At 30.8% G+C, this 19,692-nt stretch overlaps 1 protein-coding gene across 1 annotated transcript in view; it reads right to left on the reverse strand.

Annotated features, from left to right (window-relative positions):
- LOC111708836 (metabotropic glutamate receptor) overlaps window positions 1-17,848 on the reverse strand; it is a gene marked incomplete at its 3' end in the record, with an annotated part of 55,476 nt that extends 37,628 nt beyond the window's left edge. The window contains exons 1-10 of the mRNA XM_023482336.1: window positions 17,834-17,848; window positions 17,625-17,771; window positions 14,910-15,013; window positions 10,038-10,132; window positions 8,917-9,022; window positions 5,908-5,945; window positions 4,644-4,722; window positions 2,159-2,249; window positions 799-895; window positions 60-111 (exon numbers count right to left, since the gene is read on the reverse strand). Of these exons, the coding sequence (XP_023338104.1) occupies window positions 60-111; window positions 799-895; window positions 2,159-2,249; window positions 4,644-4,722; window positions 5,908-5,945; window positions 8,917-9,022; window positions 10,038-10,132; window positions 14,910-15,013; window positions 17,625-17,771; window positions 17,834-17,848 (824 nt within the window). The remainder of the gene's footprint in view (window positions 1-59; window positions 112-798; window positions 896-2,158; window positions 2,250-4,643; window positions 4,723-5,907; window positions 5,946-8,916; window positions 9,023-10,037; window positions 10,133-14,909; window positions 15,014-17,624; window positions 17,772-17,833) is intronic.
- Between the last annotated feature and the right edge of the window lie 1,844 nt (window positions 17,849-19,692).

A 19,692-nucleotide genomic window follows, 5' to 3' on the forward strand; every position in this document is an offset into this window, starting at 1 on the left:
GGGGGGGGGGGAGAGAGGGGGGGTAGTTTAATGTAGAAATTGTTTATTTTATTAGGTTCCTAGCAAGTCCATCACCCTTTTCATCAAATTTGACGGTACTGTTCCCAATATCTAAATAAACATACATTTCAAATTTTCATTTTCAGAAAGTATAAATTGCAGTTTATATTTAAAATTGGACTAACTATAATAAAGTAAAACTGTGTAGTGTGTACAACTTTAGAAATATAATTTTGGGCTGGGCTGAGTAATTGCGTCTTTCCCTTTATGTAAAATTTCTAAACCCTATATTTTTGCAACCTGATGGTGTACATCTCTGATATTTCAAACTAGATAATACGAAATTGGGTTGCAAAAATAAAGGAATTAAAAAATCTTCTTGCTTTTTTTCAGACTTTAAGCTATGATCCTTGAAAAATACTTTCCGAGGGTGGGTTTGAAATTCTAAGATTAAATTGGGGGTTTGAACATGCCTAAAAAGGCTTGATAATTTTTCAAAATTTTTATTAGAATAAAAAATCGTGCCTGAAAAAAATTAGCTTTTTTACATTACAAAAATAATCCGCCTCAAAATTAAAACTGTAAAAGGTTACACATTTTTACTGTTTTATTTTAATTTCTACTTTTTGGGAATTATTTACGAAACATTTTCACTATGCAATATTTTAGAAAGATTTTTTTCCATAGTTTTCTTCCAAATAAAATTACATGTATTTGCAGGCATTTCTCAAATTTGAAAACTGTTAAAACATTTCGTGCTACATTTTAAGGAAAACTAAAACTAAATGTAAAACTAACCGGTAAAGCTGACTTTGAGCAAGTAGTCCTTGTAGAACTGTCCTCCATCCATTCTTCTCATTGCAGGACAAGCTCCATTATAGTCAGGACACAGATCCTAGAAGACAAACTTAACTTTAGGACAAAGTTAATATTTAGGACAAAGTAAATTTTAATGACAAAGTTATTTTTAGGACAAATACAGTTATAGTCAGGACAAACTCTTTGATAAGAAAACAAATATCTTAAAGGACCAATTGACATTTTGGAACAAACTCCTTTGTGATAAGGAAATAGTTAATTGTTAGAAAAATCTCTGTAAGATCAAGGCTAAAATAGAAAAGAATGTATATCTTACTAGCCCGTAATAAGGTCTAGAAATTTTTTGTTTTTCACAAAATTGAATTGATGTGTACATAAATAAAAAAATGTTTTTTAGGGACAACATTGAAATTAATAGTTTGAGACCGAAGGTATCGGGCTTCGAAAATTTTTTAGAAATATCCGACACATAAAAAATGAAAATTAACTTGAAAAAACGTTTTCATGATGTTTTCTACATTTATCTAAGATTTTTTCTGCCCAAAACAAGTTGATTTTTCATGGTGTGCTTCAGTTATTTTATAGTCTTTATTTTCATTTGCTTAGATGTAATATCGAGAAAATGAAAATGGAAAAATACATTAAGTGGTTCGGAGAATCACTAGGGATGTACGGATAATGGTAAATGAATGAAAAAGAAAAAAAAAAAGGATAAAATATCGAAATAATTAACATTAACATAGAGTACAGGGTATAGATAGGCATAATTTCACTTATAGAGTTCAGGGTATAGATAGGCATAATTTCACTTGACCTTTCATTAAAGAAGAAAAAGAGGAATGTCTCACTCACAACGGTATCCTTTACGAACCTCTTTACTGCAAGATATTTCCTCGTTTTCAAAATATGTTATTTATTCCAGATACCTGGTTCAAACATATAGGTTTACGATACCGTAGTGTTTAGAACATCCCACTCTCAATTAGAACCACTTAGAGGGGCTGTAAGGTAATTTTAAATTGTAAGATTGCAATGTTTGATTCACAACAGTACCCTTTCAACATTCATATGAACAATAATATGGAAGATATTGTCGTTTTTCTTGTTATACAAATGTTTAAATGTGATAAATCTTAATTCCTGCAGTAGAAATGCGCAAGTCAATTTTTTAGAGAAACAACAATTGAAAATAATTAATTTTCAAAAATTTATAATTCAAATTTGAATCGGGTATTGCCATTTTTGCATGAAGGGTCATTTGAAATTACAATCCCTTTAGACTAAGTTTACTGTCTCTATGTTTTTTTTTAATGATAATTGAATTTTTATTTCAACTTACATTTTTCATATTTTGTAGAGCATGGGCAAACGCATAGACGGCATCTATTACGAACTGAACTTTAGAATCTTGTTCATAATGCTTACTCGACCTGTCACACAAGAAAATCAATCAATTCACGGGTATTTCTTCAAATATCATACAATTTTTTACAATGCGTTTGTCGATAAGATTCAAATCTTTGTTGCATTTGTCTGCAATATTTCTCAGATTTTTTGCAGTTACTGGCCTTTGATCGAATTTTAAAAGATTTATCAAAAGTCTGATACAAATTTTTGACGAATTTTCGAATGAATAAATGAATGAAACAAATCTACTTTCAGAGCATGGTCATTAAATGAGATGACTGTGACAGTGGTTCGATAAAATATCTCTGTCAAGTGTTTGGTAATTTAAACACAAATCTAACTGCAGTGTTCCAAGACGAATAAATTCTGAACACATCATTCAAAAATAAATTCCATAAATTGGATCCATATATATTCGTTGCATAAAGGTTATATAATTTAATCAAAACTGTTGAATCTGCAAAGTAAAATTCTTGATTGAGAAAATGAATTTTAGCAATAAACTGTCCACGTTTCTGATTTATATCACGAGTAAATGAATTATCTGTTTGTAGCGTGCATTCAAGATGTTTTATTTGCTCAACATATGGTAACGGGACATCTATAAGATAAATGGGTAAAATGTTTATATTGGTTAAAGAAAAGCATCATCAAATTCTAAAACACGATACGATCAGCAGTAGAATTTTTTTGCAAAGAATTTTTGTAATAAATCAATTTTTCTCAAATTTCAAAATAGTTCAGGCAAACAAAAATGCTGGATTGATCAGAGGTTTGGTGGAAGGGAGAGAATATTTGTTTGTAATCAAATAACTTTCCATTTACGACATTTTTTATTATTGGTATGAACTATTATGTCTGTAATGTGTTTCTATCAACTTTATGAATTTAAGAAAAAAAATATGTTATGCTTTAAGTAAAAGTTGTGTTATTGTTTAATCGCGTTCATCTCTAAAAATACGTATATTCGATTATAAGTGATTTTTTCTTCTCTTTTCAACATTGTTTTTATGATTTAACATACTTTGAATTCCAATTTTGATAAATTTTGTTAAATTTTATTCAATTTAGTTCAGTTCATGAGTCGACGTTTAACGTTTTAGTTTGTTCGTTAACCACTGCAAGCAAAAATCGAACAGCATTTTGCCAATTACTCCTAAAACAACACGCTGGTGTTCTAAAATAAATATGCCCAGGGCTATACAATATTATAAGTGACTTCGTGAGATAAAACAAAAGCCCAAGGTTGCAAAGCTTTAAAGTCAAGGTGTTCAAGGCTTTCTAAAAATATGATGAGGAATTATCCTAGTGTAGATGTCAGTGTAACGGACCAACGTCCAGCCCTAGCGGATATTTACAATAAAACTGGGCTAAGTAACTCTAAAACAGAAAGTAGTTTATAGATAAACCTTGGAATTTAGAACAATTTATTGAGATATTTCTATCTTCATATCATCATTATTATTATCAAAGACGGTAGAATAGTAGAAGATAGGGCATTAGGAATTTATCCGAATATTGTGTACGCTCTGTACACATTTATATGACGTCATAGGCTGCAGTATTGGTTTTAAATTCAAACAATCAACATTAAAACTCTAGTTATCAAATAAATTAATCAGTGTAGGTGCTAAAAATAGCGACACGGTTATAAGATTCTAAATTTGTTTTAATCAGTTATAGGAGGATGCTCTCCTGCTAAAATAAATCTTTTAAAATAGGGATTTTGTTACGCATCTAATTTTTGTGAAAATACCAAATATTTTGAAGCAAAATTTGTTAGATGTCATTAAGTATAGTTTTGTAATAGTCTAAAGCAGAATTTTCGGCCAGTAACGTGAGCAAGGCCTTAAAAAACCTTGGTTTTAAGTAGCCAAAATTTGTTTAACCAATTACATTGTTCAGGAGATCTATACCAGATCATTGTATATTTGTATAGTGTATAAACAATACAATTATAGAGTAATAATTTAGATTTTGCAATTTTGCAAATGCAAAGATACCGCCCGCATTACATTTCTAAATAAAACCAATAAAACATTGGCAGCCAAAGTTTGATTGCTGCCAAAAAAGCGATTTCGTTGTTGAATATCAGTGATTTCGTTGTTGAATATCAGTGATTTTCTCCAAAATTTATAGTTTACTGAGGGCAAAAATGCCTCTGTTTCTAGCTTATAACTGGCGGATATATAATGTTTTGTGTTCAGACATTTAACTTTGGGGTCACATTGATATTGGATACAGAAATACACATAAGCCAACGCAAACATAGGTTAAAAAAAGGCAGACAGAATTATTGTGCTAATAATGTTTTTTTTTATTTTTCTCTAAAAGTTAATTAATGTTATTTTTATAGAATTGGTTTATTTCTTGTTAAATTCATCAATCGGTTGAAGATGAATTGATTGATTGATTTCCTTATAGAATCGAACTGGGTGCAGATACTGAATCCATCCTCCTCATTTTCTGCAGTCATCTCATTCTTTTGAACACAACCTGAACACAGGGACTGTTTTGAACACAACATGAACACGTTAATAGTTTTGAACACAACCTGAACACAAAGATTGTTTTGAACACAACATGAACACGTTAATAGTTTTGAACACAACCTGAACACAAAGATTGTTTTGAACACAACATGAACACGTTAATAGTTTTGAACACAACCTGAACACAAAGATTGTTTTGAACACAACCTGAACACAGAGATTGTTTTGAACACAACCTGAATACAGGGACAGTTTTCAATACAACCTGTTCACAGAGATAGTTTTGAACAAAATCTGAACAAAGAGATTGTTTAAAATGCAACCTGAACACAAGGATTGTTTTGAACAAAACCTAAACACAGGGATTGTTTTGAACACAACTTGAATACAGGACTGTTTTGAACACAACCTAAGAACAGGCATTGTTTTAAACACAAACTGAACCCTGGGATTGTTTTGAACACAACCTGAATACAGAGATTGTTTTGAACACAACCAGAAAATAAGGATTGTTTTAAACATAACCTGAACACAGGGACTGTTTTGAACACAACCTGAACACAGGGACTGTTTAGAACACAATGTTAAAACAGGGACTGTTTAGAACACAATGTTAAAACAGGGACTGTTTTGAACACAACCTGAACACAGGGACTGTTTAGAACACAAGCTAAACACAGGGCTTGTTTAGAACACAACCTGAACACAGTGATTGTTTAGAACACAATCTGAACTAATGGACTGTTTTTAACACAACCTGAATACAGTGATTGTTTTGAACACAACCTGAACACAGGGACTGTTTAGAACACAACTTAATCACAGGGCTTGTTTTAAACACAACCTGAACACAGGGACTGTTTTTAACATAACCTGAACACAGGGCTTGTTTTGAACACAGCCTGAACACAGGGACTGTTTTGAACACAACCTGAACACAGGGATTGTTTTGAACACAACCTGAACACAGGGACTGTTTAAAACACAACCTGAACACAGGGACTGTTTTAAACATAACCTGAACAAGAGACTGTTTTGAACACAACCTCTGAAAAGTTATTTTGCCCTAAGTAGTTTGTTGAGAACGAGTGTGATGCCATTGTTTTAAAATAAAGGTTTCGATACCTATGATAAATCAATCAAAAATTTTTTTAAAAACTGAGATATCGAAGGAGAAAAATAATGTTACCTGTAATAATTTGCCAGTAGTGGAGAAACCATGGATTCCTAAATTTAAAATTAAATTAAACAAGTGCAATCTACATTCCTCGTTTTGAAAAACATTCAAGGGAGATAGACTTTTTACTTTTTAGAGGCTTTTATATATCTGGTTTTTTTGTACTAGGTTTTTAGGGCACGTCCCGCCAATATTCTAACAACAATTTTAGTGTTTAATTTGCTTTTTAAACGGCCAATTTTCTTTGTTATTTTAAAACTCAAAATCTTGCGGGTCTACTGTCTGCAATGATAGAGATTTCCAAAATTTAAAAAAGACCAAATTTGTCGCTTTTAAGCGGCCAAAAACTTTCCTTGAGTCATGTAAATTGCAAAAAAAAAATATTTAGACCCAATCGGCTCGGTTCGATATTTGAGGTAAAGCTAAATACAAAATTAAATTTCAGAATGTAATATTTTTTTACGAAGAATGTTAAGGATGTTAAGATTTGATAAATAACCCCAACATCAGTTAATAATTTCGAATAAAATGCTCGTAATTTTTATTGGTGTCGATAGTTCGATGTTACGATTGAGATGGTAGAATTTTTAAAAATTTAGTCTATTAAAATTTTAAAACCTTGATTTCTTTTTAAAAAATCATAATCAAAATAAAATTAAAATAACCATAATCAAAACTACGCTATTTTTTGAAAAATCCGAACCGTGAATTTTGAGAGTGAAAAATTTTGGAACCTAAAACCTTTGTACCTTTTGTAAGAGTTTAAAGTTTTAACAAATCTATAAAAACAAACTAGAAATGTAAACAAAGAAAATATTTCCAGGAAACCCCAGTTATAAACAAGGTTAAGCACTTTTGTAAACAAAGTTTTTTCTGTTCTTAATAGGTTCCCTATACATTTAGATTTTCCCTATTCCTGGTTTTGTTTGAATTTGCATAATTTATTCAAAAATGAATTTTGATTTCTTGTTTTGAGAACATACTATAACTATATATATGTCAATTGTAGAAGTTATTATTTTGTCAAGTTTAATTTATGAACTTTGTTCTAGAACTAATCTCAAGGAAAGTTATAAAACGCGTTTTCGTGGAAAAATGAATAAATTATTAATATTGATCCATACTATACGTCCTATGCTTTAATAGAAATCCCCCGCCCCCCCCCCCCCCCCCCCCCCCCCATCAGTGATAGGGTTAACTCTTAATCTTATCTGAGTTGCTCTAGGGTTGGATATATGAATATCTGAGGTCTAGATTGCATGCGGTGTACAATATACATTGACGTCTCACACCGAATAACTTAGCGGCCATACAAATTGAGAAAATTGCAACATACTACTTAGACTGTAAAAAAATCAATTTAATTTCAAACAAATCATTTTGATATTACAACCTATAGTCATCGATTATCTTTCGCCACATTTGTATATAGTTTATATTTTATAATGTTTTATTTTTTTAGAAAACGTTTTCAACGGATTTCGAAAATTGTGAGTGGTGTGCGGCATACTTAGATAGTTGCGCAAGGGACAAGAGATTTAAATTAATTAAAAAACATTATAAAATATAAACTATATACAAATGTGGCTAAAGATAATCGATGACTATAGGCTGTAATATCTGAATGATTTGTTTGAAATTAAATTGATTTTTTTACAGTCTAAGTAGTATGTTGCAATTTTCTCAATTTGTAAGGCCGCTAAGTTATTCGGTGTAGGACGTCTTTAATAATTTTCTCCTTATAGACGCAACAAATAGAAGTAAGATTAGTAGCAATCAAAAGCGCTTTTTTATCGCATTAAGCCCATACCCCCTTTCATTTTTCGCGAACACTCCCTTTAAGTTCATTTATGTAAAATAAATATTTTAACAGTTTTCAGTTCTTCAATAACTTTAAAATTAAGTCTAACCTAATTTAGATCTATTATTAGTTCAGAATTGCTTTTTATTCTAAAAGTCAGAAACCTATATCCCAAAAAGTTAATGTACAATGTAGATTTCAGAAGTAAAGAATTTGATAAGAAACAAGATGTTATTAAGGAGAAGGATTTTTTTTCTCTATTCGTCATGTCCATTTTTATACAAAAATCATATGGGCTTGTTTTCTTTGCTTGAATATTGTAGGCTTCACTTTCAAACAATAATGTCTTAAAACACTGATCTACGAATTATGATCCCCCCCAGGTAGAATTTCTGATCGGGTCATTGTGTACAGTGGCTGTACAAGAAGAAGTCTAAAATTCCAGATGCCCCCTCTATTACTAATATCTCGATGGGGAATACCTACCATGCCTAAAAACATGCAGTAAATTTTGTTAAGACTTCATGACTTTTTATCGAAATTTTGATTGTCGTCACAATAAAACACTTTTGGTTAGATCGACTGAACTCAATTTTATTATTCAAAGAGTAAACTTTAAAATTGAAAGATTTTAATGTTTATCTTGATCCAAAGAAATGGGTTGCTCTGTCTATCTGGGGAAGGGGAAGCGATTGAGTGCGTTATAAATAGATTTAAAATCCAAAAGTTTTAGCCTCTAATTTCCTACCTGTATTTATCTCCAGGTTGAGATTAAACATATTATGATTTTATACCTAGTATTTATCTCCGGGTTGAGATTAAACATATTATGATTTCATACCTAGTATTTTTCTCCGGGTTGAGATAAAACATATTATGATTTTATACCTAGTATTTATCTCCGGGTTGAAATTAAACATATTATGATTTTATACTAAGTATTTATCTCCGGGTTGAAATTAAACATATTATGATTTTATACCAAGTATTTATCTCAAGGTTGAGATTAAACATATTATGATTTTATACCAAATATTTATCTCAAGGTGAGATATAACATATAATGATTTTATACCTAGTATTTTTCTCCGGGTTGAGATTAAACATATTATGATTTTCTACATAGTATTTCTCTCTGGGTTGAGATTAAACATATTATGATTTTCTACCTGCATCATTTTTATCTCCGGTTTGAGATTCAACGTATTATGATTTTATACCTAGTATTTTTCTCCGGGTTGAGATTAAACATATATTCATCAAACTCTGGAATGAGTTTAGACTCTAGCTCTACTGTAATAGCTCCAGCTGCGGCATCCTCAAGTCCTGATTAATCAATCAATCAATTAGTCAATCAATCAATTAGTCAATCAATCAACTAATCAATCAATCTAATCAATTATTTATTTAATCAATCAATAAATTCGTAAATTAATTAATAAATAAACTTATGAAAATTAATCATTAATTATGAATTGATTGTTTAACCAATAATTTAATAAATAATAAATCAATTTTTCAATTACAGCTATAAACTTTTTTCTATTTTTTCCTTAAAATGAATCATTAATATTTTTCCAATTTTACGAAACCACAAAAGTACAAAATTTAAAGTACATATTCTTAGTTAGCTAACTTGGTTAGTCACAAAACCTTGGTTAGTTACAAAACCTTGTTATTTAACATTGTTTTTCCAAAATAGATATAATTTTGTAATTTAACTTTTAGTGCAAGAAAAACAAAAAACAAGTCGTAAAATGTTCAATTCTAGAATAAAATATATTTTTCCATATTATAAAAAATCGAGAGGATTTTGTAGATATCAACCCATAAACTTCTGACTATAGAGCTGGACACGTTCAAACATTTAAAAAAAAAAATTGTTAATCGTTGAAAATTAACGAAACGAAATGTAGCTGTTAATTCTTATCAGTGCTTTCGTTAAAAAAGAAATTGAGTCTTTGCCACAAACTCTGATTTTATAATCACAATAATCACAATTGCAACCAAATGTCGTAGACCTTAGATTTTTCAGACTCTGAATTCTGGAATATTAAATAATCTAATTTTGAAATATCAAAGGTTTACACCATCAAGTTGCACAAATATAGGGATTAGAAAATTGAAGGTTGTGGGAAAGACTCAATTCCTTTGTATCTTTTATATAATGAATGGTTTGGGGGATATTTTCCACATCATTGATAACATAGAGGTTTCAAGGGTTCATTTGGAATTCGGGTTTGTGGCATGCCCAGCTCTTTAAATGGAGGGGCACTTCAGCTTTGTATTTAAAAAAGGAGAGGAGGGGAGGGGGGGGGGTAAGATTGATCGGATTGATCACCTTCTATAACTTGTTGTTGTTTCCCCCAACCATCACTAGCGATCCAGTAGAAATCATTCTCCCGTCCTAGAGATTTAGCAGCAGAGAGGAGACCCCTGAAATAAACAGACCAGCTGGGAACAGACTTGTTTTATATTCATAATCACGATTGCTTCATCTCGATATACATTTGGATCATTTTTAGTGTTAGGATCTATAAAAACTAAACCTTTCCATATCTTAATTTTGGTTAAGCTCCCTTCAACCCTTGAAATTTCAATTTAAAACGTAGCTGCATTCTGAACAAAGGATACACACAGAAAGGAAGCGAGGGGGGGGAAGGATAAAATCCCCCCCCCCTCCTCTCCTCCTCGCCAATATTTATGATTTTCCTGCGCTGAATAATATTAAAACAAACATCCATATAGTTAGTGCATTAACAAATGGCCAGAATTTTGAATTTACGATTTGTGAATGATTGAAAAATGCTTTCAAACTTATGTATAAACTAAAAGGTAACTTTAAAAAGTATGTAAAGAATAGTGATGGGAGATAATTTGGTTTTTTTTTCTAGAAATTTTATGCTTTTTGGAATTTTAAAAACCTATTTTGTTAACTTGTGAAGGTTTCATGTTTAAAACTGAATTTTGGAAAAGTTTGATTAAATTTTCTGTCAGAGTCTAAATTCGCCATGGTTTAAGAATCACAAACGTAAGAAATAAACAATTTTGAAATTTGTAAAACTTTTAAGATTTTGTGGAACTTAGAAAAAAATCACAAAGTTTACATTTGGGAGAAAAAATATTTTATAAAAAAACCTAAACAAATTAGATTAAGCGTTTGTTAATAAAAACATTTTTTTGTAGATCACTGTACGCAACTATGACGTCCATCACGGTACGCAACTATGACGTCCATCATTGTACACAACTATGACGTCCATCACTGTACGCAACTATGACGTCCATCACTGTACGCAACTTGACGTCCATCATTGTACGCAACTATGACGTCCATCACTGTACGCAACTTTGACGTCCATCACTGTACCCAACTATGACGTCCATCACTGTACGCAGCTATGACGTCCATCACTGTACGCAACTATGACATCCATCACTGTACGCAACTATGACGTCCATCACTGTACGCAACTATGACTTCCATCACTGTACGAAACTATGACGTCCATCACTGTACGCAACTATGACGTCCATCAGTGTACGCAACTATGACGTCCAAGACACTTGAAAAAATTCTTTGAACAAAATTGGCTAAATTTTCCAATATTTTCAAGTACCAGATTTACTGATACAATTGTATCCAAATATTTAACTCTAAATCTGTTATTTTATAAAATATCAAATATAGTCTAAGCGTTCTCAGATGTCGCATACCTTCAACTACTATTTGAGATTATAAATCCTTATTAGGGGGAAGGCGACCCACACTTGTTTTACCTGACACACAAATGACGTCACAAAATGGTGTCTGCGGCATGTGCTTTAACGTATAGCGTCCGACCCAGATATTTCACAGCATGATTGAAAGATAAGTTTATCACCAACACCACTTCGTGACGGCATTTGTAGGTCGGAGATAAAAAGAGTGTGGGTTGCCTTCCCTTTCAATCTTATAGATCAAAACGTCAAGTTTGAAATAAGAAGAATTTAAAGAATATCGAGATTAATCGAGTTGCGAAAATATGTGGAATAGAAAATTCAAGTATACAGGTGAGGAATCATTTTCTTTTTGTAAAAAAAAATTCCTAACTAGAGAAATTGAGTTTTTGCCACAAACTCATGTTTTGTAAACCCTCCATCTTTGCAACCTGATAGTGTAAACCTTAGAAATCTTAATGCTAGATATAAAACTCTAGGACTACGACATTTGATTGAAAAGACATAGGGATTAGAAAATTAGAGTTTGTGGCGATCACTAAATTTCTTTCCTTAGAATTATGGATATGAATCTTTATTAATTATGCGTAAATATACTTTATAGGATATAAGTTTAAAATATCTTCAAGCATATCGTAATTAAGATTGTCACAGAAAGATTTTTTTAATGTTTTTCCAATATTTGTAAATTAATTTGATATGAATCCGAATAATTTGTTTAGCTTATACTTTAAGTGCTTCATTGGTTAACCTTTGAACCTAATTTTCAAACAGAAGTTTGCAGATAGATCCAAACTGGGCTTTCAACGATCGGAATTATGTTGCGTGAAAGTTTGTTCTACCGAAATCCAATTTATGCTATGTGTATATTATAAAAAAAATTAAGTTTAAATTCAAACTTCTTTCCATTTGAGACTGAAAGGTGAGTAAGGTTCAAAAGAATTCTTTTTTTTTAAACTCAATTAAGTTGAACAGAATTGCGCTACAATTAATAGCATAACTGCTCGCCATAATTGGTATAAATTGAATGTTTTCAGGAAACTGAAACAATAACATAAAGAAGTTAAACGGAATTTTTATTGCACGTAAATATTAACGAATGTTGTGCACTTAAATTCATTTGCGCGCAAGGGAGTGCAAATTAATTTTGAAGTGTCGCAACTCTTTGGTCTACAATTAACGTTTGTTGAAGCCCTAAACCTGGACATCTCATAACCATAAAGCACTAGTTTCTATCTTTAGTTTAAATTGAGTGATGGGAAAATGCTGATTTTTACATCAGAGCTTAAAACCTTTGGATCGCTGTAATCTGCAGACAGCAGTTACAGTTGTAACATATCTAACTTGATTTATTACAGTTGTAACGTATCTAACATGATTTATTATAGCTGTAACGTATCTAACTTGATGTATTACGTTGTAACGTATCTAATTTGATTTATTACAGTTGTAACGTATCAAACATGATTTATTATAGCTGTAACATATCTAACTTGATGTATTACAGTTGTAACGTATACCTAACTTGATTTATTACAGTTGTAACGTATCTAACTTGACTTATTACAGTTGTAACGTATCTAACTTGATGTATTACAGTTGTAACGTATCTAACTTGATTTATTATAGTTGTAACGTACCTAACATGATTTATTACAGTTGTAACGTATCTAACTTGATTTATTACAGTTGTAACGTATCTAACTTGATTTATTACAGCTAGTTGTAACGTATCTAACTTGATTTATTATAGTTGTAACGTATCTAACTAGATTAATTACAGATTAAAATAAGTTCCATTTATACCAACTTTAAAAGAACCAACAAAAAATATTAATAATATTTCTTTTTTTTCAAAAATATTTTTTTACTGCTTTAATTTGTAAAACCAAGCAGAATAATCTATTCTCTACAACACCTTTACGTCTCATTCTTATAAAAAAAGTTTTAAACCATTTTATAAACGGCATTTTTGCAATTTTTCCCTTTAGTTAAAAACAAAATAAGCTGTTCTTGTTTTTTGGGACTTAAAATCATCAGTTTGGATACATGGTATTCTAAAATAGTAGAACAGACCCTTTAAATAGTAGAACAGACTCTTTAAATAGTAGAACACACCCTTTAAATAGTAGAACAAACCCTATGAATAGTACAACATACCCTTTAAATAGTAGAACAGACCCTTTACATAGTAGAACATACCCTTTAAATAGTAGAAAAGACTCTTTAAATAGTAGAACATACCCTTTAAATAGTATAACAGACTCTTTAAATAGTAGAACATACCCTTTAAATAGTAGAACAGACCCTTTAACCCTATCTTTGCTAGGGCACTTAAAAACCAGGATATGCTGGGGGGGGGGTCAATTTGACCCCCCCCTCTAAATCCCATGTTTGATGTTCAAATATGACAAATGATACATCATTTGAAAGCTCTTGTGCTCTACTTTTAGAATCTGCAAAAAAAAATGGAAATTTGCAAAAATTGAATTATTTATCGCAAAATCCAGTTTTATAGTAAAAATTGTTTGCAAAAAAAGTTTGTCCAAAAAATGAAAAATTATACATTTTTGAAAAGCCTTTGACCATGCCATTTTAAATATGCAAAAAATTTAGCAAAATTTTAAATAACCTGATTTTTAATCAAGAAAAACTAAAAATGTGCAAATTTCCTTTGACAGGTTGTTTGCGAAAAATTTGCATTTTTTTTTCGCAAAACTTGTGCAACTCGTTTTTTTATGTCAAAGGCTTTCCAAAAAGCTAAATTTTATCAAAATCTGACAAGTGANAAATATTAGAACACACCCTCTAAATAATTGGTTAGACCCTTTAATTAATAGAACAGACCCTTTAAATAGTACAACATACCCTTTAAATAGTACAACATACCCTTTAAATAGTAGAACAGACACTTTAAATAGTAGAACAAACCCTTTAAATAGTAGAACATACCCTTTAAATAGTAGAACAGACTCTTTAAATAGTAGAACACACACCCTTTAAATAATTGATTAGACCCTTTAAATAATAGAACAGACCCTTTAAATAGTACAACATACCCTTTAAATAGTAGAACAGACCCTTTAAATAATTGATTAGACCCTTTAAATAATAGAACAGACCCTTTAAATAGTACAGCATACCCTTTAAATAGTAGAACAGACCCTTTAAATAGTAGAACAGACTCTTTAAATATTAGAACACACCCTCTAAATAATTGGTTAGACCCTTTAATTAATAGAACAGACCCTTTAAATAGTACAACATACCCTTTAAATAGTACAACATACCCTTTAAATAGTAGAACAGACACTTTAAATAGTAGAACAAACCCTTTAAATAGTAGAACATACCCTTTAAATAGTAGAACAGACCCTTTAAATAGTAGAACAGACCCTTAAAAAAGAAAAACAGACCCTATGTATAGAACAAAAAAACCTTTAAATAGTAGAAAAAACCCTTAAATTTTTAGAACAGACCCTATTAATATTACCTGGCATCGTCTGCTCTAGTGAAGAGTACCACAGCCCGGGCACTCTTTACCAGCAAATTAGAGATTATCTCTTCAAACTTCAGCTGATCCGCCCAGCTAGGGACCTACTCATAAACATCAGCAGATTAGAGATTATCTCCTCAAACTTGAGCTGATCCGCCCAGCTGGGGACCTACTGCACTTTTTTATTTAACAAAAAAAAATATCTTAAATGTAATGCAGAAAAATATAACAAACAAATGTTAAAACACACGATAACATTATTTTTTTCTTCAGTTAATTCAATTGATACTTCAATTTTTCAAAATCAAAATCATTAATTGTTCGATTTTTGAAATTTTTCTTTTAATTTCGTGAATAAATCAGTGAAAAAAACTTTAACTAATAAATATTTATTTATAAAGAGAGCCACATAAAACGGTAAAATATGTTTATTGGACTATTCAAAATCATAACTGGAGTCGTCTTCATATCCATCAGTTGTTTGGGTCTCTCTGTATTTTTGATAAATCAAATCAATCTTTGCATTGTAACAAAACTTAAATATGATAATATTTACAGGCACGTCTATATTGTTGGTAGAAATATTAGAATAATCTATTATAGTTGTTTTACTACAAAAATTATAATTATTCCCCATGAATAGGATATTTGGTCCTTCAAAGGGACTGTTATTTTTTTTTTAACATACAATATTTAGCTTTCTAGTTTTTTTTAACTTAGGATTACATTTACAGTTGATCCGGTTTTAGAGCTCAAAGAAGATCCCAGAAGTTCCAATACTCTCTGTCTAATGCTCAGTAGTGAGAAAACCGGTTTAATTATGAATTTCGTGTATTTTCGCTACTTTGGGTCAATCAATAATCATGAAAAAACTATTCACTTGCAATGTGTGCTCTGTGCTTATTTTTAAGACAATATTATTGACAAGACTTCTGTATATATATACTATATATATATAGTATATATATATACTGCATGGTAAATTTCAATAGACTTAGCTTTCAGTAGTTTTTTTCTTAATCTTTTTGGCTCTCCCTGTTTTTCATCCGATTTATTGAATAATTGCAAAAAACTCTTTTCCAAGGACACCCCTTGAATTATAACACCTCGTGATATTGGACAAAATAGTTTGCGCTCCTACTGAGTAATTACATATTGCGAACACGTCTTATTGGCATCAAATGAATTAGGTTAATTACGTTACAGCTTGCCCGTTTCTTCCTTTTAAGTGTTCAACAATGGGAACACTCCCTTTAAATGAAAACTAATTTCATTGTTTAAAAATTTAAACAATGAGAGAAGGGGCCTCCTTACAAAATGATATTATACACGGCAAATTAAAGAGACTGTAGACTAAATTTAAGTAACCGGCACGTTCAAGAGTGGTATATCCGATTCTCAACATTATAGTACCGTTTAAACATCTGTTCTTCGACGTTTATTACATTGAAAAAGGGCAAATTCTGACAATTTCATTTAAAGGGTTCTGTTGTGAATTTGACAACCCATTCTCTAAAAAGTTGAAGGTCACTTTAAATCAGATCTACAATCCTGTTCAATTGATTGTTGGGTTGTATCTTACGCCTTAGTTCATCAACCTTGAAGTTTTAGTAGTTTCATAAAATTAACCCTTTTCATTAAATTGCGTGCTTAACGTTTAGGGATATTTAGTTTTCCGGTAATTCTTTGCTAATTTTATCTTTTGATGAAAAGTCACTACCGGGAGAAAATTATAATTTTTTCTGTTTAAAAAACAAAATAATATTTGATGAATTCCCTTCAAACCATCGTCTGAAAATCATGGCGTCCTAATTTTTCTAGTATAAAATCTTATACTTTTCTGAACGTCGTTATGTATCGGACCTGCCGCTTTTTCAATAGAACGTTGCTTGATATTGTTTATACAGTAAATCTTTATATATACTTTGCGTGTCTGTTTGTCTATCTGTCTGTTTGTTTCCAATAAACGTCAAAACGGCTGAATTTATGGAACCTCACATGAACCCAGGGAAAATCCACGTTTTTTTTGAAAAAATCCACAAACTTTTTTTTGAATTTTGTTTTACAATGTATGCAAATTAAACAGAAAACGGACACGAAGCGTTCTGAAAGCCTAGTTTAAATATAATTCTGATGTTCCTATTCAGATATTGTTACGAGAATTTAGAAGAATATTCTCTAGTTTTTTCTAACCCAAGTTTACACTGTATAAATATGTAGAGGCAGAAATCAAGATTGCTAAAACATAATTTTAATATCTATGCAACATTCAAATTCTAATAAATTTTAAGAATGAGTTGATTTTCAATATTTACTATTTGTAATGGCATTTGCTCAAACTTTTGTAGAAGTTGTGAGAAACTTGATAAAGTTATTCAAACCAACCAATTCTAAAGTATTTCTCTTTCATACAACTACACCTTTTGGTTTTTATATTAATATTTATGCTAGGCTTCCCTAGAAATTATTTTAGCTTTTATCGTATTTTACATTATAAAGAATTGAATTTTGCAGATTTTTCTGTTTGAATTGGCAGATTTCTAGAGAAATTAACAATCATTCTAAGCTATTAATTTGCATTTCAACCTTTATTGGGTCGTGTGAGGTCATTTAAAACATATGGTTCCATCTATTCAATAATTTTGACGTTTATAGGATACAAGCCATGAACCAAAAAACAGCTAAAAATATATACAAAGAGAAAAAATGTACCTTTTCCTGAACGGCGATACATATATTTCGTTTATTGGCTTCTTGCTGGAAAGCTTCTATTCCACTTTCTCCATAGCTGCCTTCGCTAGCAATAGTAGATACATAGGTCCAGTTGAACAGAGCAACTATATCCACAAGCGCCAGGGCCTACAACGGTTTACATATACTTAAATAATTTAACGCTCTAGAACTTTCGATCATAAGTTTACCGACTGAGCATACATTTTTATGTTCGATCAAATAGTCATAAGTTTAAAATATTAAAGTTGCACACCATTAGGTTTCAAAAATTTAGGAAAAATAAAATTTGAGTTGAGTTCCTTTATTTGGGATGACTATTATAGAAACTAGCTGAAGTGGCGGCGTTACAAGTGGAAATATTTTTTTAATTATAGCTAACATATAAATATTGTTTATATATATATATATTTATAAGCGAAGAGCTTTATAATGTAGATATAATTACACAAGAAAAATGTTTGAAGGAAACCTGGCAGGGGATACAACTGAGAATTTTTATAAATATAAGAATAGTAATCAGTAAGATAAAGGATTGGTGTATGTATCCAGCTAGGATCTTGGGGTAGGATATTCACGCTGCATTCATTTATACAATCATCGGGGTGAGAGCTAGAAAACTATGGAATAGGAAGACGACTTTAGACTGAAGAGAACCAATGGGTTCTCTCGTGGAAACATTCGATTTTTTTTTCAAAAATCACAAAAAAAATCAAACTTTTTTTTAAATTCCCATGGCCACGCCGGACACTTTGGCTAGTTTCACATAATTAGGGATGTTTAAGCTAATTGTAAAATTATTTGATTTGTACCTACATCAAAACATGCATTGAAAGGATGCTTTAAAGGGGCTGTTAAGGAAAATGGAAGGGGGTTCAGGCTGAAACCTGAACACGTTAGTAGTTGATTGCGACCTATATGAGTTATATATCTAATGTTCCTGTTTCGAGAAATTGATAAAAAAAACTGTGTCAACGGTATACTTAAACTTATGAATATGAGATTTAGTATAAGAATCTAATTTTAAACAGATCATATTCAGTGACCATTTATTGATTTGTTTTGCAAAGATAAAATATAATTGGTTCAATTGAATCCCCGAAATACCTGAGAATCATTCATACCCCATCTTTTCTTAAAAATGAATGCATTGTATCCTATTTTCTCTTTTTCTATATATACCATATATCTAGGGGGATAAAGAAAAGCTTATATCTGATAGTGATATGTTTATAGATATAAATATATATATTTGTATGTTTTCTCTGTTTTTTTTTCTTCTTCTTATCAACCACTATTCTTCACGAATATGTAGGAATAATTTGATCTGTAAAAAGATTTATTATTATTCCTTAGTTTGGATACAATTGACCAAATATTACAATTGTGCAGTCGTCTGTGTCTAATAAGGAATGTGGAAGGGGGTGGGGGGTTTAAGGAAAAAGGAAGAAAAAACATCATCTCAACTCAGTGAACTAAAAATAAATTTTAAATCGTTTTAAATTTCCAAAAGTAGTCCTAATAGTAATATATTACGAAGTGCTTTGATAAATCCTGAAAGCATCGCAATATGAAAAAACTAAACAAATGTAGATCCAGGCTGCTATGAAAAGTTGCACGAATTTTCAAGATTTTGAAATTCCTAAACGCCGTGGCCGTTCATATTACCTAACTCACTCAATTCGAATTTTTTGTAGCCATAGTCATGAACATTTTACAACTTGTATTTAACTTTAGCTTTTGAGAAGTTTTTGGCAACATTCTCATTTGCAACATACGGCAAACTAAAAAGAAGGAGGAGTATTTTACTTTTACTGCTGATTTGAGCTATTTATATATTCGCACATAATTTACCCCATACCATTATAAAATTTCTTGATTTTGTTGCTTTTGCTAACGAGTTTAAAATTTACCAAGTTCAAATTGTTTGCGGCGAAATCTTACCATATTGCACAGCAAGGAAAGTTATTTCAGAAGTGTACACATCTTTTTTACTGCAGTTTACTGTCTCTGGGCGGTAATGTGAAGATAAGCCGGATGTCGAAGCCTG

The sequence above is a fragment of the Eurytemora carolleeae genome, unplaced genomic scaffold, assembly GCF_000591075.1.
Source record: "Eurytemora carolleeae unplaced genomic scaffold, Eaff_2.0 scaffold910, whole genome shotgun sequence".
NCBI lineage: Eukaryota > Metazoa > Arthropoda > Copepoda > Calanoida > Temoridae > Eurytemora > Eurytemora carolleeae.